The 17,375-nt window shown below is 36.1% G+C and overlaps 3 protein-coding genes across 5 annotated transcripts in view; 2 read left to right on the forward strand and 1 right to left on the reverse strand.

Moving 5' to 3' along the window:
• The first annotated feature begins 614 nt into the window (after positions 1-614).
• Positions 615-4,839, forward strand: LOC128675679 (recQ-mediated genome instability protein 1-like). Its single transcript, XM_053755245.1, has 8 exons — positions 615-644; positions 718-808; positions 949-1,145; positions 1,346-1,442; positions 1,988-2,100; positions 2,348-2,488; positions 2,843-3,540; positions 4,127-4,839. The coding sequence occupies exons 1-8, from the start codon at positions 638-640 to the stop codon at positions 4,274-4,276; spliced, it is 1,494 nt and encodes a 497-aa protein (XP_053611220.1). The 5' UTR covers positions 615-637; the 3' UTR covers positions 4,277-4,839.
• Positions 4,828-16,593, reverse strand: Usp16-45 (Ubiquitin specific protease 16/45). Of its 2 annotated transcripts, XM_053755234.1 has the most exons (7): positions 16,454-16,593; positions 15,413-16,283; positions 13,411-13,534; positions 12,500-12,650; positions 11,582-11,729; positions 10,567-10,674; positions 4,828-10,201 (listed from the first exon to the last, which is right to left on the reverse strand). In XM_053755234.1, the coding sequence occupies exons 2-7, from the start codon at positions 16,257-16,259 to the stop codon at positions 8,277-8,279; spliced, it is 3,303 nt and encodes a 1,100-aa protein (XP_053611209.1). In that variant the 5' UTR covers positions 16,260-16,283; positions 16,454-16,593; the 3' UTR covers positions 4,828-8,276. The 2 variants fall into 2 exon arrangements, with proteins under 2 accessions (XP_053611209.1, XP_053611210.1); XM_053755235.1 differs by lacking the exon at positions 10,567-10,674.
• Positions 16,594-16,722: 129 nt separating this feature from the next.
• Positions 16,723-17,375, forward strand: part of garz (gartenzwerg) — a 32,089-nt gene continuing 31,436 nt past the window's right edge. For both annotated transcript variants that reach the window (XM_053755232.2, XM_053755233.2), the window contains exon 1: positions 16,723-17,281. In XM_053755232.2, coding sequence (XP_053611207.1) covers positions 16,981-17,281 — 301 coding nt within the window. In that variant the 5' untranslated portion in view covers positions 16,723-16,980. The remainder of the gene's footprint in view (positions 17,282-17,375) is intronic.

Below are 17,375 nucleotides of genomic sequence, written 5' to 3' on the forward strand. Positions count from 1 at the left end.
TAAACTCCACTGCAGCCTTTTCTCCAAATACTTACGTCAATTATTAAATGTAGTTCTTATACGTATATTAAGAACTAAGAGAACGAATTTACCTCTTTATTTAAAATATCAAAATTTAAATAAATAAAACAAATAACAGCAGTAGCAGCGTAATTAAAGTTCGAACGGCAAGCAAGCAAATCGTTATTTGAGAACATTTAATTTCCATTATTTATTTTTAAAGTAAGAACTTGTTGTTGATCTCAATTTCGACTCTTCTTTTTAATCTAAACCATTACCATCACTGTAATAAATTATTCCATAATAAAATTTCTTTTTCACGATTTCTACTAAAAGAGTCAACGATTTCGATTTGGGTAACATTATTTTTATTCATCAATTACTACGTTCCATTCCATAAACATTCTAATTTCATTGTGGTACCAATCATTATAACATTACACTACGCAATACATACCACGACACGACTAAAATAGAGCAAAGTACCTATATACTTACAAATACAAAATATCATGTCAAAATCATAAATCAATTCAATTTTAAAAACATTAATTTCTAAATGTTACATATTTTATTTTTGACGCAGGTACGTAAAAAGATTTTCAATATTTGACATTGACGGCAAACGTGATGTTTCATGGCGGGTAAAAGAAATGTAAATAACTACACAAAAATACGAAAAACTGTATTGAATAACATGTATTTTTATATTTTAAGGTGTGAATATGTCGTCGGAGTCACTAATAAATTCTGTCAGACAGTTTTTATCCTCCCATTCCATGTTAGTCGAAGATGAATGGTTGACAGGGTATGTTTATCACAATATACTATTTTAATATACTTTTCTGCCTATTTTTGTTAAATAACTGTTACTACAGTTAACTTCAAACTTAATATTGTCGTATACTTAGGTAAAACCTACGAAGGTTATGTATTTAAATGTTTCAGATGCGTGGAATATTTGACTGAAGATAACAGTAACAATTACAGTGTTACTGACATACAAAACTTGGCCAAGGAGCAGTGGCTACTTAATGATTTAAAGGACATTTGCCCTGGGAGTTTACCGGCCAACTTGAAAAATGTACAGAAGACAGTGTTGAATGGAAAGTTTGCACTGCAAATTAATGCCGCTGTTGATATAGGTAAGCTTCAAGAAATAATTGCCAAATGTAATGTTAATAAGCTCAATACTGTTTCTTCAGTTTTCCAATACCATCTACAACCACCTATTTACAGACAGCTTAGCTTTCTCTCTCTTTGCCTACCCTTGTCTCATTTTATCTGTGGTTTGAGATACTTTAAAATAAATATATGTTCCTAAAATAAATTGTTTCATACACAGGCACGCCAGCTTACCAACAGTATCTGAAACTGCAGAAAGTAAACATGGAAAATATTGAAGCTACCACAAAGTTTGAAGATAAAGTGCCAAGTCACAGGTAAAGATTTACTAGTTAGGGTTAGGGTTAAAACCTTTTTATTTTAATACCACAAATGTTGAAATACAATAAAAAATATTGGTTTGTAAAAAGTGGGCTGGTATATTATTAATTGACTGGAATACTCATTATAGATTTTCTTTAGATCATTTTCAAGGCAATAGAGACTGGACCCATGCTGTGGCCAAATCAACTTTGTCAGTTTTTATTTTAATCTAATAAAATTTACTAAAATTATTGTTTAATAACTACTAAGACAATCAAATGATATCATAATTGAAATAATTCCTGTTTGGGAGGTATTACAAATTTACTTGTGTTTAATGTGTTGCGTTTAATTTTTATAATTTGTTTCTCACTTTTTTTTTTCAGTAAAAAAAAAGCCTCCCCTCTCTTTTCACGGAGAAGGCCAAAGAAAGGTCTTTGGCCTTCTCCGTCCAATGTCTGTCAAATCTGACCATTATGTTTCTCACTATTCAAAAATAGTAATTGATGGTTAGATAATACTAGTGCCTCTGAGGTGTTTACCTTGTTTGTTATTTCAGAATGATAAAACTATACTTAACCGATGGTGCTCAAGAGGTGTCCGCTATTGAATACAAACCTATGAGGAACTTGAGTTGTGACATCACTCCTGGATGCAAAATGTATCTGAAAGGTGATAATAAGTTTAGTCTCTCTTGCATTGGGCCGACCATTGTTATCTAGTGCAACATAATCACCTGTGGATATTTTTTATTGGTGGTGGCGCTAGTATGAGACCCAGTCTTAACAAGAATATCATAGCATGACGTATCTGTTAGGTACGTCAAGGCAGTTTGTGGTGGCAAACAAAATATTTTTCATACCTTTTACAACTTATAAAGTAGTACAGGATTACTTTATAAATTAAAATTAATTTCTAGGGCCAGTGGAATGCCGGCGGGGTGTTATCCTGTTGACAGAGAGCTCTATAGAGCTGCTGGGAGGAGAAGTGCAGGAGATTGCCGTCTCCAACTCTCTGGCTGGTCTTCTCTCCACCAAACTAGGACTGCCCATGACTCTAGGTGGGCTACTCATTTCTATAGTGACAAAATTAATAAAAAACCACAATGCAAAAAAAAAAAATCTGAATTTTTTTTTTTAAATGCTCAGTGTCTAGTGGGGAGCAATGTATGCTGGAATTTTAGTTTTTCTTATTTAATTTACCGCTTTCTGATAAAGTATTTGATAGTGTAAAATATCAAACAGATAGTGTTAATACATTTTTTTAAAAAAACTTCAGACAGATTAGTCTAATAGTTCAGATTACAATAAACACGTCGTGAAACAGGCCCTCATATTCGAAATGATGTCAAGGCGAAAAATAAATACTAAAAATATAATACTAAATAAAAGAAAAATACCTTTTTTTATTTCAGAACCTATCCACAATACAACAATCAGAAATGCCAATATCCCAACACCACATTCCGACGTGCCGCCCCCAATAGACCATTACACGGAACCAGTCCCTGAACCCACGCGACCAGTAGCTCGAGTCACCAGTGTCCAAATAGCCAACAACTTCGTCGATGACGACATAGACATGGATCAATTAGCCGCAATAGAAGCACAATATACTGAAAATCCCACCAAAAGACCTCTCAGTGTTGCCAACACGAATCCTGAAAAGAAAATAAAAATCGATTCAACTGCGAACAAATCAGATGATTATCCGGACGATGCCGATGTATTTTTCGATGAAGACGAAGAATATTTGAGGGATATTGAAGAGAAAATTGATGCGAGAGACAGAGAAATTAATAGACCTAAAGGTCCAGTTACAGTATCGGCTGAACCCTTCGTTTATATAAAGCAAATTAATGATATGAATTTGGGTGAGAAAACTGGGAAAGTTTTTAAAGTTAAGGCACAAATAATAAAGTTGTTATCGAAGTTGTCTGTAGGGAAAGATGGTTGGAGTTTGAAGTGTAGCATTGTAGATGGCACTGGCAGTATAGATGTGGAATTTACGAGTGATGTGTTATCTAAAGTTGTTGGGTTGACTCCGCAAGAAATGCATGACATCAAGAAGAAAATGGCTATGAATCCTGCAATGAAGGAAAAAGCTGTTTCGGTGAGTTGTCTAAAGTCATATGTTACATTTACAAAAAATTGTGGTATTGTTTAACATCTCACATAAAATGGGTAGGGAGTGGATCATGATTAAATTTTTTTTTTATTCTCATCGTTCATCATACCAATAATGCCAGTGTTACAGTCAGTTATAATCACTTTTATTTTATTGAAGGTAAATAAAAACATTAATATGTGACCTATCACTGTAATATGATAAATATATCTCACAATCCCCACATAACCATTTGTTTAACTTTATTGCATAATATCTTTATTCAATGTTGTATCAAACAAACACAGAAATAAAACAGCTGATTTGTCACATGGATTAGTTTTGGGACGCAAACTTTTTAAAACTATCTCAAAATTCAAATCATTTTATTCAGAAATTAGACCTTCACAGGCAGACCTTTTTCTTGTCAATTTTTATATTTATAGTTATTTCTCACAAGCTACAAACTACTGGCATTTCAGAACGACCACTGCTGAGAGAAAATGCCGAAACCCATTTGAACAGTGTTGGTCCCTATGATGCCAGAAGGGCCATTATTGTTTTTTTCTAATAATATATAATATTATTTCAGGCCTTACAAAAAGCGAAGGATACACTGCAAGTTTTACATTGTATAATAGAGTTAACAATATTAGAGGTACCGAAGATAACTTCTCTCGAACCCTACGGCGAGAGGCACGCGGAAATGTTGAAGAAACGAATGCAATCGGCTGGGTTATAGCAAATTTATATTTTTAGCAATGTGAATAATATAATAGTGTTTATAAAACTTGATTCCGTTGTATATAATGTATTTATCAAACAATTCCAATGTCGTAAAGGTATAAGATCTACATGAGATGAACATCAGTGGCCTTTAAAATGTAGTATGCATTTTAGCGTAAATCTAAAAAATACTTTTTATATTCAGTCTTTAAACATTGTAGAGAAAAAACGATTGCAACTTACTAAATGGATTGATATATGATTGGATTGAACCTGTGTTACCAGTTGAGTACAGCGCAATTTCAGAGCTAAAACTTTCATTTTGTCAACCATCAATACTTTCAGTAAAATACTTATGTATCAGCACATTAATTTACTACCATGTGATTCATAAAAAAATATGGATATTCATGAAAAATATGGAGTTTTGACGAACTACATTTTTTTGGTGTTTATTATATTGGCTGATAAACACCTAGTGTTGCCTGCCAAAAGGAGCCAGCGCCCTCATTTAATTTCTTCACAGACTGTAAAAAGAAGCGAATACAATAAAAATAAAACACAATATTGACGTTTTAAGACTATATTTTATTTAAATACACCTGTTCATAATGCAGTAGTTGTAGTTAAATGTACAAAAGTTATCAAATAATAATAATATAACACAGGCTAACTCACGGTACAATTCTATCGGCAAATGCAAACGTTAACTGACGCTGAAGCATGGCAACACTGGCGGAACGGAACCGTGGCGAAAAACTACCAAAAGTAGGCAACTCTCATTCAATAATTCAAATTAACTTTAAAACTTTTGCAAAAAGTTTCGATCTAAAATCATGCTGTACATGATTAACGGCGACGAGAAAAAAATTGTCATGATAATCGCATATTTGTGAAAATTTAATGGATTTCTGAGACAACTTTTAATAATTTAAATTTAATGGCAATTCCAAGTTTTCAGTGTTGCCAGCCCCACTCTACACCGACGATTAGTGACACGCGGGTAAAGCAACAAAATTGAGCACTCGCATAAACAATACATAATTAAAACTTAACTGAAACTCAAGATCGTTTTCATGGCTTTACAAAATTCTAGTCTAATTAAAAATAATCCATGGTAGTTAGGGATTAAAATCACCATGATTTAAAACAACAATTTCTTTAAAACATGAAAATTAATACAATTCCACGAAGCGAATGTAAATAAATATTTATGTACAATTTATATGCATTGAAGCAAATTATACATAGGCAATTACAAAATCATAAATCATTATACATAATTGTGAAAATATGTAAAATCATGTATTTGACACATCCACAATGGGTTTTCAGATGAAGAATGAACCAGGAATTATCCATATTTTGATCTTGCATCAAAAGGTGAAAAAAGAAAAACTATTTAGAATTGCTTTTGCGTGAAAATTGCACAAGCCTTCTTATTCAAGATACATATTTATTATTAAATTACAAAAAGTCATTCCAATTATTTGCGGATGCCAAATTCTAATTGACTAAAATCTGAGATACGTATTACAATAAATAATTTAGTCCATTCGTATCTAAAAACAACCATACATACATGTTCCAATTAGACAAAACTCATTTATGTATGTTACTGCGCACTTGACACTCCAATGGAAGACTCCATTGAAACAACACAACTATAACTAATACGCACCGATTGATACATTTTTAACTTATTACATTAATTAAATTAACAATTCATATGATAACATATTGAAGAGTACGAAAGTCACAGGCTGCTGTTGTTTAGAACGAGCAATTTCAAAAGTTGGACACACTAGGCAACAACAAAGCAAACATAAGCCTTTCTCATTCAGCTTCATATAGATGATAGAGAAGTATAATATTCTGTCTGCTTCGATTACGAAAATTATTAATGCCTTCATTTGTGTGTTGCGAAGTTGTTATATGTGCTACGGCGTATTATTGCTATCTCTTTTGGTTATTAAGAAAAGGAAAGCAACAGATCGCAGGAAGCTACGCGAAGGCTGGACATCAGAAAGGACTTATGTTGCGCGTCAATTGGGAGACACTTGTGTTTTCATTGATACGCAGACAGCAGCTTGTGATCAATAATAATCTGTCTTAAATATGTATCATTTACCTACTCCTTTTACACAATTTTATCCCATTTTCTGTGCAAACCAGAGAATATTGAATAAAAACAAATTAGAATGAATATACGGATTAAATTTTATAGAATTTGAAGTACCCAAATTAATCAATGCATAGCAATATGTGATAATGTTACAAAATCTATTTTCCAATTAAAATAATATGAAGTTTCAAATAGATATTTGAAGACACATTAAAATAAATATCCGTAATAAGTATCAGAATAAATCAATCCTATTCACATTCATAAAATGGTTAACAATTTTTTTGGCATATAGTCATGAAATAAATTTACGAAAATAAATTGAAAAGTCGTTTCGAGAAATTTGGTTTAGTAGAAAATTCTAAAATAAATACTATATATTCTAGAATACCTACGTACTTCTGAAATATGCGAGTACTTTACATTATGAAATAAAACGTAGTTTGAAAAAACAATAATTTTCATGCAATAATAGGAAAGTGATCACCTCATACATGTGTTAACACCTCGAAAACAAACATTTAGGACATGTTTCACTACTTTCTGATAAAATATCCTATTGTAATCCGACAGATAAATTAACAGCTAGATAAGTCTGCCTGATGTGATTGGCCAGTTAATATGAAACTTGTGAAAAATACTTTTTAATGTTATCTGTTCGATATCTTACATATAGGCTATCAGATACTTTATCATCAAGTAGTGAAACCGACCCTTAATGATGCGTCATTGTTTATTAACTAAGCTATAACATGTACAATAAAGGCTGGTGCAGACCTAATGCGTGATGCGTGCATTAACTCTAAATTTGTAACGCATGCGTAAACGCGTACGCTACGCCCAGCCAGCCACCATCAGCCGAATAAAACCTAGTTATCACCAATTTAATGTATGGATTGAAATAGATGAAAAGTGGCTTTTAACACAACCCGTATCGGGGTGGGGTTGCTGGTCCACGGGCTGCGTTGTTTGCTTACCATCATGCAAACCGGCAGACTCGGTTGCCCCCTATTCTACTTAAAAAGAGACTCGGGTGAGAGTGATTACGCATCATAACCAAAATTCCATACAATAAACACGCATTGCTACGCATCACGCATCAGGTCAGCACCAACCTTATTTATGTGAGAAACTTAATGATCTGTACAAAACATGGCATTTTAATTTTTAAGGCATTTTCCTGTGGTACCTTTGTAGCTATTCTACATCTACTGTTGGGTTGACAAGAGAAAGTGAGGGTTATATTGGTAAATATATCTCTGAATATGGTCAACGTTCATTGAACTATATTTTTTGGTAGTAACTGGCCTCTATCGCTTATAATGCTGAACGGAAATAGCGAACCTATCTTGAACACGTTTTCCTGCTAAAGTGCTGCAAGGAAGCAATTTTCTAATTATGAATTACAGTCTGTCTATTATTAGAAAATTGATATTGATGTTTAAAGAACTTTTTTTTGCAATGGCACCAGGTACCTAAGAGAAGATTGGTGATAAACGCAGTGTTGCCAGATAACGTTTTTATTTATTTTCTACTCGACAGACTTGTGCTACTGTGAAATGTCGCGAGACACGAAACTTCGTGGTTCCACTATTTTGCCTGTCCTATGATGATATTATTAGGTTCGCACAACAGAAAAAGGCCTTCACACAACGCACAACCCGACACGTTGCAAACGACGTCAACATCAAAAGTCACATTAGTTCACAACAAAAATACAATTTAAACTCGAATGCCAATAATTAATTCCATAAGCTATTTACAGGACTGTTGAAACATGCATATATGACGTCACACAATCCTAAGTAGATATACCCAATTCTAAGCTTCAGTCTTCCACTTAAATGCCACACAAACCGTTAGGCCATTCACCCCATACTGTATAGGAAGGTTAGTAAATCCTCTCGTAGAAGAGGAGATATGCCTGGGCGTTTAAGACTTTATCTTCAGTCACTTCGGAGACCATACTGTCGGAGATGTAGTACCATTTGCCAGGGGGCGCCTCGGCGGTCGAGCCTGGTCCTTCGCCTGATTCGTATCCAGATAAATCCGACTCAGAATCCCCATCGCCTTCGCCGTTGGCGGCCGTAGCGGCCGGGATATTCGCGCTTTTGGGCAAGAACCACCATCTCGGGTCCCCAGGCTTCACAGGCTGCCTCACCTTCACGTACGCCACGTAATGACCCCCGTGCATTCCCCCAGAGTGCTCCACCACTCCATACAAGGAGTACAACAACTCGTTTTGTCCTCTCGCGACGTTCGGCAGTTTCTTCAACTTATCCATAGCGCAGAACGGCGCCAAATCTAATATAGTTGGGAAGTCCACATGTTTGGACATCTTTCGGAACATGCAGCGCGGACCGATTTGGAACCGTTTGAGGTGAAGGATCAAAATGGCCGGAGGACTCGACACTAAGAACCGTTTTGTCGCATTCGTGTAGACTGTTTTACCATCTTTACCATTGATTCTTTCCGTGCAATTCTCGCAACCCACTTTGTTGTTACCGGTGAGTAGTTCCAGGGCTGTGAACTGGCTTAAACAGGATTGGATACTGCATTCGTCTTCCTCGCATACGTACGGAGAAGACAGAGTTGGCCTGGTGTAACTTGTGTAGTTGTTAGTGTTTGTTTCTTTTTTCACATCAACATTGTTGACTTTAGGCTCCTGGACTGCATTGCTCCGGGGCCTAAAGGCTCCTCCGGTCGGTCCCCGGTCGGGCTCTGGTTCATTGTGCACCGGCGACGGTTGAGGTTTAGATTTCTTAGCATCTTCCATAATAAGCTTCAACTCGTCTACCTTGTTAGCAATATTTTGGTAGTAATTATGCAAGTCCTTGATCACCATTTCTTGATTCTTATTCTCCGGCAATGACTCATAGCTGCTTTCTCCGCTGTGCTCGAGAACATTCTTACATCCTTGGACACTGATGCCTCTTGAAACCACTTCGTTGGAATACTCCACAGCGAAGTCCCTTCTTGATGGTGGCCTGTCCAATTCTGTTGTCGTACCCTTGTTGGTAGTTTCAGATTCAAAGTCCTTATCAGGGGACAAATTATTATGTTGAGGACTCGACATATCTAAATTGATCTCGCTGGAAAGAGAACTATGACTGCCCAGCTCTTTGCCATTGATCGGGGAGTCAACATTATCCACCGTCTCTGTGGAGTTATGCTTCGTGGTCTCAGGGCTGGCGACACCAGAATCTGGGTTCGAAAGGTTTTCAAGAGATATCAGAGGTTTGTATTCTAAAGGTATGGCAACAGTTGAGGTTGACGAATTGACGAAATTCAGTTTGTTTTTATCCGTATTTACCGGAGAATTATCCGTTTTCTCCTTCTTGAAGTCGTACGTTAGATGGTAAGCGGCGAAGTTGGACGCCGTGTCCGCGATCCGTTTCTCATTATTATCTTTTTTATAATTAAACGGTGGATGATAGAAGTTAGTGGCCGGCGCGAGAATCGATTGCGTACCAATAGAGGTAGACTCTAAATCGAGTTTTTCCTCTTTGCATTTGTCTTTATCGGAAAATTCTGGGGTGTTATCGCCTTTTTCCTTATCGAGTTCGACCGGACTAGACCTGTAGGTGCTAGTGTTTACTGGTTTATCGTAGTCGTAGGAGCCGTCCATGTGGTAAGCGGCGAAGTTCGAGGCCGTGTGGGCTATGGCCTGGGTTCCGACGGACGCTGTGTGGGTGTCGTTATGTTTGGGGGCGTCCTCCAGGTTATCTTCAACATCTGCGTCCGATTGCTCTGACGAAGACTTACCGTCCTTCGCGTCGCCGTTGAGCACGTCCGTTGAACCTTTGTCCGCGTGACCTGCAAAAATATTATCATTTTCATGGCAAATACGTAAAACTGATGACAAGTCGCCAACATTATCTAGTATCTAAAAACGTCTCAATAACGAATCGTACCTATAACTGAGGGCTTAGTACGGGTTTGCATTTCACTTCTCATCATCAAATCGATTGGAAGTGAGACGCAGCGAACCAATCACATTGCAGTGGTTGTCGTTGCGTCACAATGATGCAATGTGATTGGTTCGCTGCGTCTCACTTCGAATCTATTCGATGCTGAGATAAACTCGCACTAAGCACTCCACTAACCTCTTTTTAGAAATGGTTATGTTTAGCGCATTAGAAACATAGTTATAAAAGCAAAGTTAATCATGCAATTAATACCACTTCTATCTTTAGGCCCTCTCTGGCGCTTCTTCATATTCTTCTTTTCCTTCTTCAGCTGGTGTTTCGAGGGCTTGTTCTCTTCTTGGGCACTGTATGTGGTTTCATCTGAAAATGTCAGTCACGTCAAACTGGGCCTTATGAAGTAGAGAATAAGGCTCACTGGGGTTAATGCGAAGTTTGGGGCAATATTAACAATGGGAAGGTATATTGTTAAAAATATACAAAAAACAGCCTAAGAATTCACTTCACTCTTCAGTTCTTCATCTCCACAACAAAAATCCCCTCATACGAATGCTCCGTTTTGACGTGAAAGAAGGACAAACAACCTGACAAAAAAGCATCTGTTTCAACAGGGTTCTTCAACTACATGCATATCAAATTTCATCAAAATCGGCCTAGCGGTTTAGACGTGAAAGCGGAACAGAAAGATTTTCGAATTTACAATACTAGCTGCGCCCCGGGACTTCGCTCCCGTGGGAATTTCGTGGAATAATAAGTACCCTATGTGTTATTCCAGGTTATATTCTACTCGTGTACCAAATTTCATAACAATCCGTCCAGTAGATTTTGCGTGAAAGAGTAACAAACATGCCACACATACAAACTAATTGCATTTGTAATATTAGTAAGATTAGTATGGATTTGGTAACACACTGTATAAGATTGTAATAAATATTGTATTAAAAATACAATAATGTTATTAATGTCATAATCTGATGTTGTTATAAGATTTTCTTCTTCTTTCTATTAACTAAATACTTACAGTATTTAGTTACACATGTATGTATTTAAATAACAATAAATTATTATAAACTATACGGGAAAAAAGGAGGTAAGCATTTGTGATTTTACATGGGGGTAATCTCCAGAACTACCAGACCGATTTCAAAAATTCTTTCACCATTAGAAAGGTACATTATCCAAGATTGCTATAGGCTATATTTTATCTCAAAATTCCCACGGGAGCGAAGCGCCGGGCAACATCCAGTCAATAAATGATCGTGATAAATACCGTTGGCGGGTTTCCTCCGCCACAGGTTGGGCGGCTGCGGGCGGCACGCGGCCACCGGCAGCGACAGGTCCAGGAAGTACTCCGCGCGGTCCGACTGATTCAGGCACTCCTGGCACTCCAGCGTCGACACCAGGAACCCGCGGAACACCTGGGTCCACGTCAGATATTGTAATGTAACTACTTCTAAACTTTCGCGTTGCATAATTATATACTAAACAACGCCCAGTGACCACAGACCTTCGTTACAAAATCCCAAACGTCTGGGAAATAGAAAAGGTATGTGCGCGTTTAATACATGTCATTTAGTTTATAATTGTAATGTAATGTACCCACCAGACATAGGTAATAATTCCAATATTTTCCCGAAGATTAGGGCGCTAATCTAATTAGTAAATTGGTTTGCGCTGGGCTGTTTGGGGAGAAACTAGGAAAATACTGAATGTAAACCCACTATGAGAATTATTCATTTATTCATTCATAAGCTTAAAGCCACGTATACACTAGGGAACGTTTGACCCGCAACATATCGTACTTTCCTTTTCATTACATTTTGCATGAGTGAGATCGACTATGACATGTGCTATTTCACTCGAGTCAATGGTAATGCGTGAGATAGATGATGTATTGCGCGCCAAATGTTGCCTAGTGTATTCATAGCTTAAATCTATCTTTACAGTTCACACCTATGCTAATCGCATCGCAAGCAACCCATTTCAATTACTATTATAACTATATAATATATAAAATCATTCTTATGAACGAAAATTGTGTATTACAGAACATAAAAATAATTTATCAATGAATAAAAATTAATATCAAAGAATGCCACAAGTTTTTTTTAATAATATATATAATATGACAACTAGTAAATGTGATAATCCGTAATAATGTATACGAAAAAAAACTTTCTACACTCACCTGTTCAGGCCTAAGCATTGTGTCAGAAGCTTGCTGGCCGTAAAACTTGACTTTCTGCTTCACCTCCCCATCTACTTTAGCTGGATCTACCTTCGAGCTCATGCCGAGACTGGTCAGAATCACCGACTGGTAGCGGCGAAGATCCTCCGATCTATAAAGTTATATGTAATAAATAAATAAATATATATAGGACAAATCACACAGATTGAGCTAGCCCCAAAGTAAGTTCGAGGCTTGTGTAATGGGATACTAACTCAACGATACTGTATTTCATAACAAATCATATATAGATAAACATCCAAGACCTGGGCCAATCAGAAAAAGATAAAACTTTTCCACTGCGCCACCGAGGTCGTCAAAATATTAACATGTTCATTTCTTTATTTTCGAATGTGTTAATTGCTAACACCGCGGTGTCAGATTTTATTCAAGTCGCCTAACGCGCATTCGACAGGACTTTTACGACTACCTCCCGCGTCTAGTGCAACACGTTAACTGCAAGTCGATGCGAACACAAATTACGTGAGGCGTTTGTTCAGAGATCCAATCATTTTTTATTCCATTTTGGTATTTATATATCATTGAACCAAAAAAAATATGTTGGTACTCTCATGCCAATATAATTGACTATCATAAAACGCGCCTCTGACTGTTAAGCTTTCTTCTTTACAACACAATTGATTTTGATGCTGTTATTTCGATAATATAGCTTATTAAATATATAAAAAAAGACTACACTAGTAGAGTGGTTCTCAAAGCGTTTCGACCGCTGCGGCCGCGCTGTCATTACAATTTTTCAAATATTAAAACAAGAATTAATTTTACCGTCTCACTTTAATTAATTTGCATTGTGGTAATGTCAATTTTATGAATCGAGAGAATTGACGAAGACACTTGTAACTGTGAAGTACCTGACAGCCTCCAGCAGATGTCGCAGCAGCTCGTGCGAGTCGTGCTGGTCGCCGCCGTCGAACTGCGGCAGCTTGCTGACGAGCGCCGACAGCAGCTTGCGAGGCGTGTACACACCGCCCTCACCTGTATACAACCAAACAGTTCATTCATTTCAATTTTTCAGACGATGTCCCATGTATGTTAGTATTATTTTTAACTAAGGTATTTATTATCATAAAGAATGAAGAATATAATAATTCACTTGTGAGTTTAAAACTAATTATATATGTTAAAAACTAAAACGCGTAAAACAGTGTAGTATAAAATCAAATTTGATTCTCCAGTATTTTGGTGTAAATATATTTTTTAGGCTTTTTTTAAACAAAATATCAATGTATTTAGGTAGGTCATTAAACATTGTTTATAGAATACTAGATTTTAGAGGAATTTCGCGATAAAAAGTACCCTATGTGTTATTCCAGGTTGTATTCTACCTGTGTACCAAATTTCATAACAATTCGTCCAGTAGATTTCGCGTGAAACAAGTGTAACAACCACATCATCCTCCCAAACTCTCGCATTTATTAGTAGGATAATATCTCTTTTCCCGGGAAAATTAAGAGATGAGAGAAAGCAAGTACTAGTGCAACAATTGTACAGTTATTATATGACAATGAACAAAAAAGTTGTATCTTTACACTATATTTTCTACTAAAAAACAAAAACAAAAGTTTTAACCTAGAAACTTTTGCCCAAAGCTTTTCATATAGTGAAAGTGGGTCATTTTAAATTTAGCTCATGTAGGTCAGCTGAAACCACTGACACGGAAATACCTGTACACACCTGTTTGTCTCTCTGATAGTTATTTTATAACATAAATTCGGGTGCGGGTTAATTAGTAACCATATGTTACCTGTAGCTTCGGCCCTAGAGTTTTTGAGATCTTTAGACAAAATATTTGAGCCCATTGGCACATCATCTCTCTTCTGGTTGTAGCATTTACAGAGCACTCGGCTGTGACAAATGAAGACTAATAAAAGGTACTTATGTAGTGGAGGTAAATGGAAAAGTAGGTCAGGGTTGACCTGATGTATTGATATACCTATTTGATATATTTATTGAACAAAAATCTTTACTGTGGTCCTCCTTACTTGGTATGCAGACTCAAATAATTGTATCGTATTGTCTGCATTATTTTGTGATTTGTAAGTTTCTAAATCGTAACTTATCTATTTACTGTGGTTTAATTAACCTACTTGTAAATGTGTTCAATATTACAGCATTTTTATTTTATCAAACATTTACCTAATTTATTTACCTCACAAATTATTTTTAAACATAAATATTTACATATAAATTATTTATTACTTATCTAACTTCTGAGTGGAAACAAATTTTGTTTTCAGTTCTTATCTACACTGGAGATACAGACATTTATCCTATTAATATTATAAATGGGAATGTTTGTGCGGATGTGTATGTTTATTACACTTTCATGTACAGATTATTAATAAATTTGGTACATGGGTACTATAATATATGCTGGAATAAATACTTAAGGTAATGCTTATACCAAAATTCCCACAGCTCATAGTACTAGTGTCTAAGAACTAGTATCCTAGTAACATATGCACACAAATGTATTTAAAATATCATAACTAGCTATAAGTGTGCCAAGTATTCCATACAAAACTATAAACAAATTTTGTAATTTAACCTTCTATGTGTATAGTTGGTATAAAAGTAAACAAAATTTGTCTAAAAACATTCAGTCCTAATTTAACTCTTCTGTTAAGCTATTGTTCTAACTTTTAGATATTTCAATGTGTATAAGTTGAAATATCTATATAGGCATCTCAAACTTGGATATTTGAATGATACATCATATCTTTTGATACATATAAAACAAAGGCCTTTGTTTGTACTTGCAAAAACTTAAAAAGATACAAAGCCTCACTTCCTTCCCTAAGTGTTATGGTAATGATAAATTAACTAAAGAGTAATTCATAAAGTGTGCCATACCTGCTTGCAATTCAGCTAATGTCTCTGCTAAGGTCCTAGTCAGGGTGCCCCACTCTGCAAGCTGTCCAGTGATTGGCGGCAAGACAACTTCCCTTCCTTCCGTATCCCCTTCTCCTTTCAGCTTCAACTTTCCTCCAGGAAGGGTAAATTTTTCCCCTGGGGTTGCCATCTCCTGTAGTACTTGTAATAAATAGGGAGTTTGGACTAAACACTGCATAACAGAGTTGAAAAAACATGTATTTCCTAAATTTGTCAGTCCTCTTACTCTAGGCAGGATCATTGAAGTCACTTTATCCTTAACTTTATCAAGCTTAATTAGGTTTTCTACCGGTAGCGTTAGGTCTGCTTTTCGGCTCTCAAAGTACAGTTCTATAGGAGGCAAGGGTGTTGGTTTACCAACAAAAGTTTGCATTTCTTTCTTTATAAATTCTATGCATTCATTTAGTTTCCTAGAGCTGGACACTGGCACTTCATTGTCACATTCATAACAATGTACTTCCCAAGATGAGGTGTTGGCTGTGAGGGAGTGAGGATCTGAGTGGACCTTGTTGAAGTGCTCCAGAGCGTGTTTGTTGCGCGCGCGACCGCACAGCTGCGTGCCACAACGTAAGCACATCCACAGACTCAAATCTTCCTCAAAATCTGGATCAGATACTTCTGTTTTGGTCATAACCTTGCACTCCGCACATTCCTTTTCGAAGCCATTTGTCTTCAAGTATTTCTTCAGCTTCCCCAGGAACACTGCTTTGGTGATATGAGGACATGCGGACTTGACGTTTTCGTCACAGGACTCCGTCGAATCGTCCCCGTTCTCACCGACATCACTCGCTTTCTTTTTCTTAACCATTTTCAGGCTGAATCAGGAAACTATCTGTAATACGTAACGAGATACGTGGTAATAATAACTGCAAGAAGACAAAAAGAGAAAAATGACAAATCTATGTCGATAGCCATTGCACGCGTGACAACGCATATTCATCGCGAATATCCTTATAACAGAGTCGAAAAATACTATAACATTAGATATAACTCCGTACTTACAAATATCTACGACGAGCAGAAACTAAAATTATTTGGTCAAGGCTAAAAGAAATCCCAATTTTAAGATTTTTCTTGTCAGAAAAGTAAACCACGGCCATCAGCCATTTTGACTGTATTGCCAGTATAAAAAGTTTTCATGAAAAAAAATGTAATAATGGTAGCATTCCATTAACTCAAACCCTATTCAAAGAAACTCAACTAAATAAATTAAAAAAAAAAACGAGAAGAAAGAGAATATCATTCTTGGTAAAATGACCTCTAGCGGAATTCAAGGGAACTAAATTTCTGAAACGTCAACATTCAACATGATTTGTCGTGATGGAATCTGCTAATCAAATTGTAAATTTCCATTGATATTTATTTATTTTATATTGCAAGTGGTAATATTTTGTGAAGAAACAGTGGGCGCAAAAGTGTTGCTTAATAATTACAAAGTTTCAACATGTAGTGTCTAGTAAACTTTACTGAATCATCAAGATTTCTCTACATTGTTGATGTTCACGGATTTAAGTTAAATTATCGTCAGAATGTCCCTGCCAGGGAATGGTATCTTCGTGGTGCAGGGCGAGATGGCCATGCTGGTCACCGCCATGCGACGTAGTACTCGTTGGGGCTCCCATTCATTCCCCAACGAAGAATATGATGTTCTTATGAGAACCTTTCAAGATCTAAAGACAATCTTGAACCAAGTGGATGATCTTAAACTATTGGACCCAGCAACATATTTGAGCCCTTTTCTGGAAGTTATCCGAAGCAAGGAGACCACTGGACCAGTTACAAGTCTTGCTCTTTCAGCTATTCACAAATTTTTGTCATATGGATTAATAGGTTAGTGTCATATGCCAACTAAATGTCTTTATTGTTTTTAATTATTTTAATAATAAACAAAATGAGCTATGAAATTACAGCAATAAATGATTGT

The sequence above is a fragment of the Plodia interpunctella genome, chromosome 14, assembly GCF_027563975.2.
Source record: "Plodia interpunctella isolate USDA-ARS_2022_Savannah chromosome 14, ilPloInte3.2, whole genome shotgun sequence".
NCBI lineage: Eukaryota > Metazoa > Arthropoda > Insecta > Lepidoptera > Pyralidae > Plodia > Plodia interpunctella.

Bases quoted from the DNA above. Each gene is read 5' to 3' on its own strand.
- LOC128675679 (XM_053755245.1), top strand. The intron at 809-948 runs GTATGTTTATCA...TAAATGTTTCAG, and splicing joins GAAGATGAATGGTTGACAGG to ATGCGTGGAATATTTGACTG. The intron at 3,541-4,126 runs GTGAGTTGTCTA...ATATTATTTCAG, and splicing joins TGAAGGAAAAAGCTGTTTCG to GCCTTACAAAAAGCGAAGGA.
- Usp16-45 (XM_053755234.1), bottom strand. From the start codon at position 16,259: ATGGTTAAGAAAAAGAAAGCGAGTGATGTCGGTGAGAACGGGGACGAT. The intron at 13,535-15,412 runs GTATGGCACACT...GGTTGTATACAG, and splicing joins ATTAGCTGAATTGCAAGCAG to GTGAGGGCGGTGTGTACACG. The intron at 12,651-13,410 runs GTACTTCACAGT...ATAACTTTATAG, and splicing joins CATCTGCTGGAGGCTGTCAG to ATCGGAGGATCTTCGCCGCT.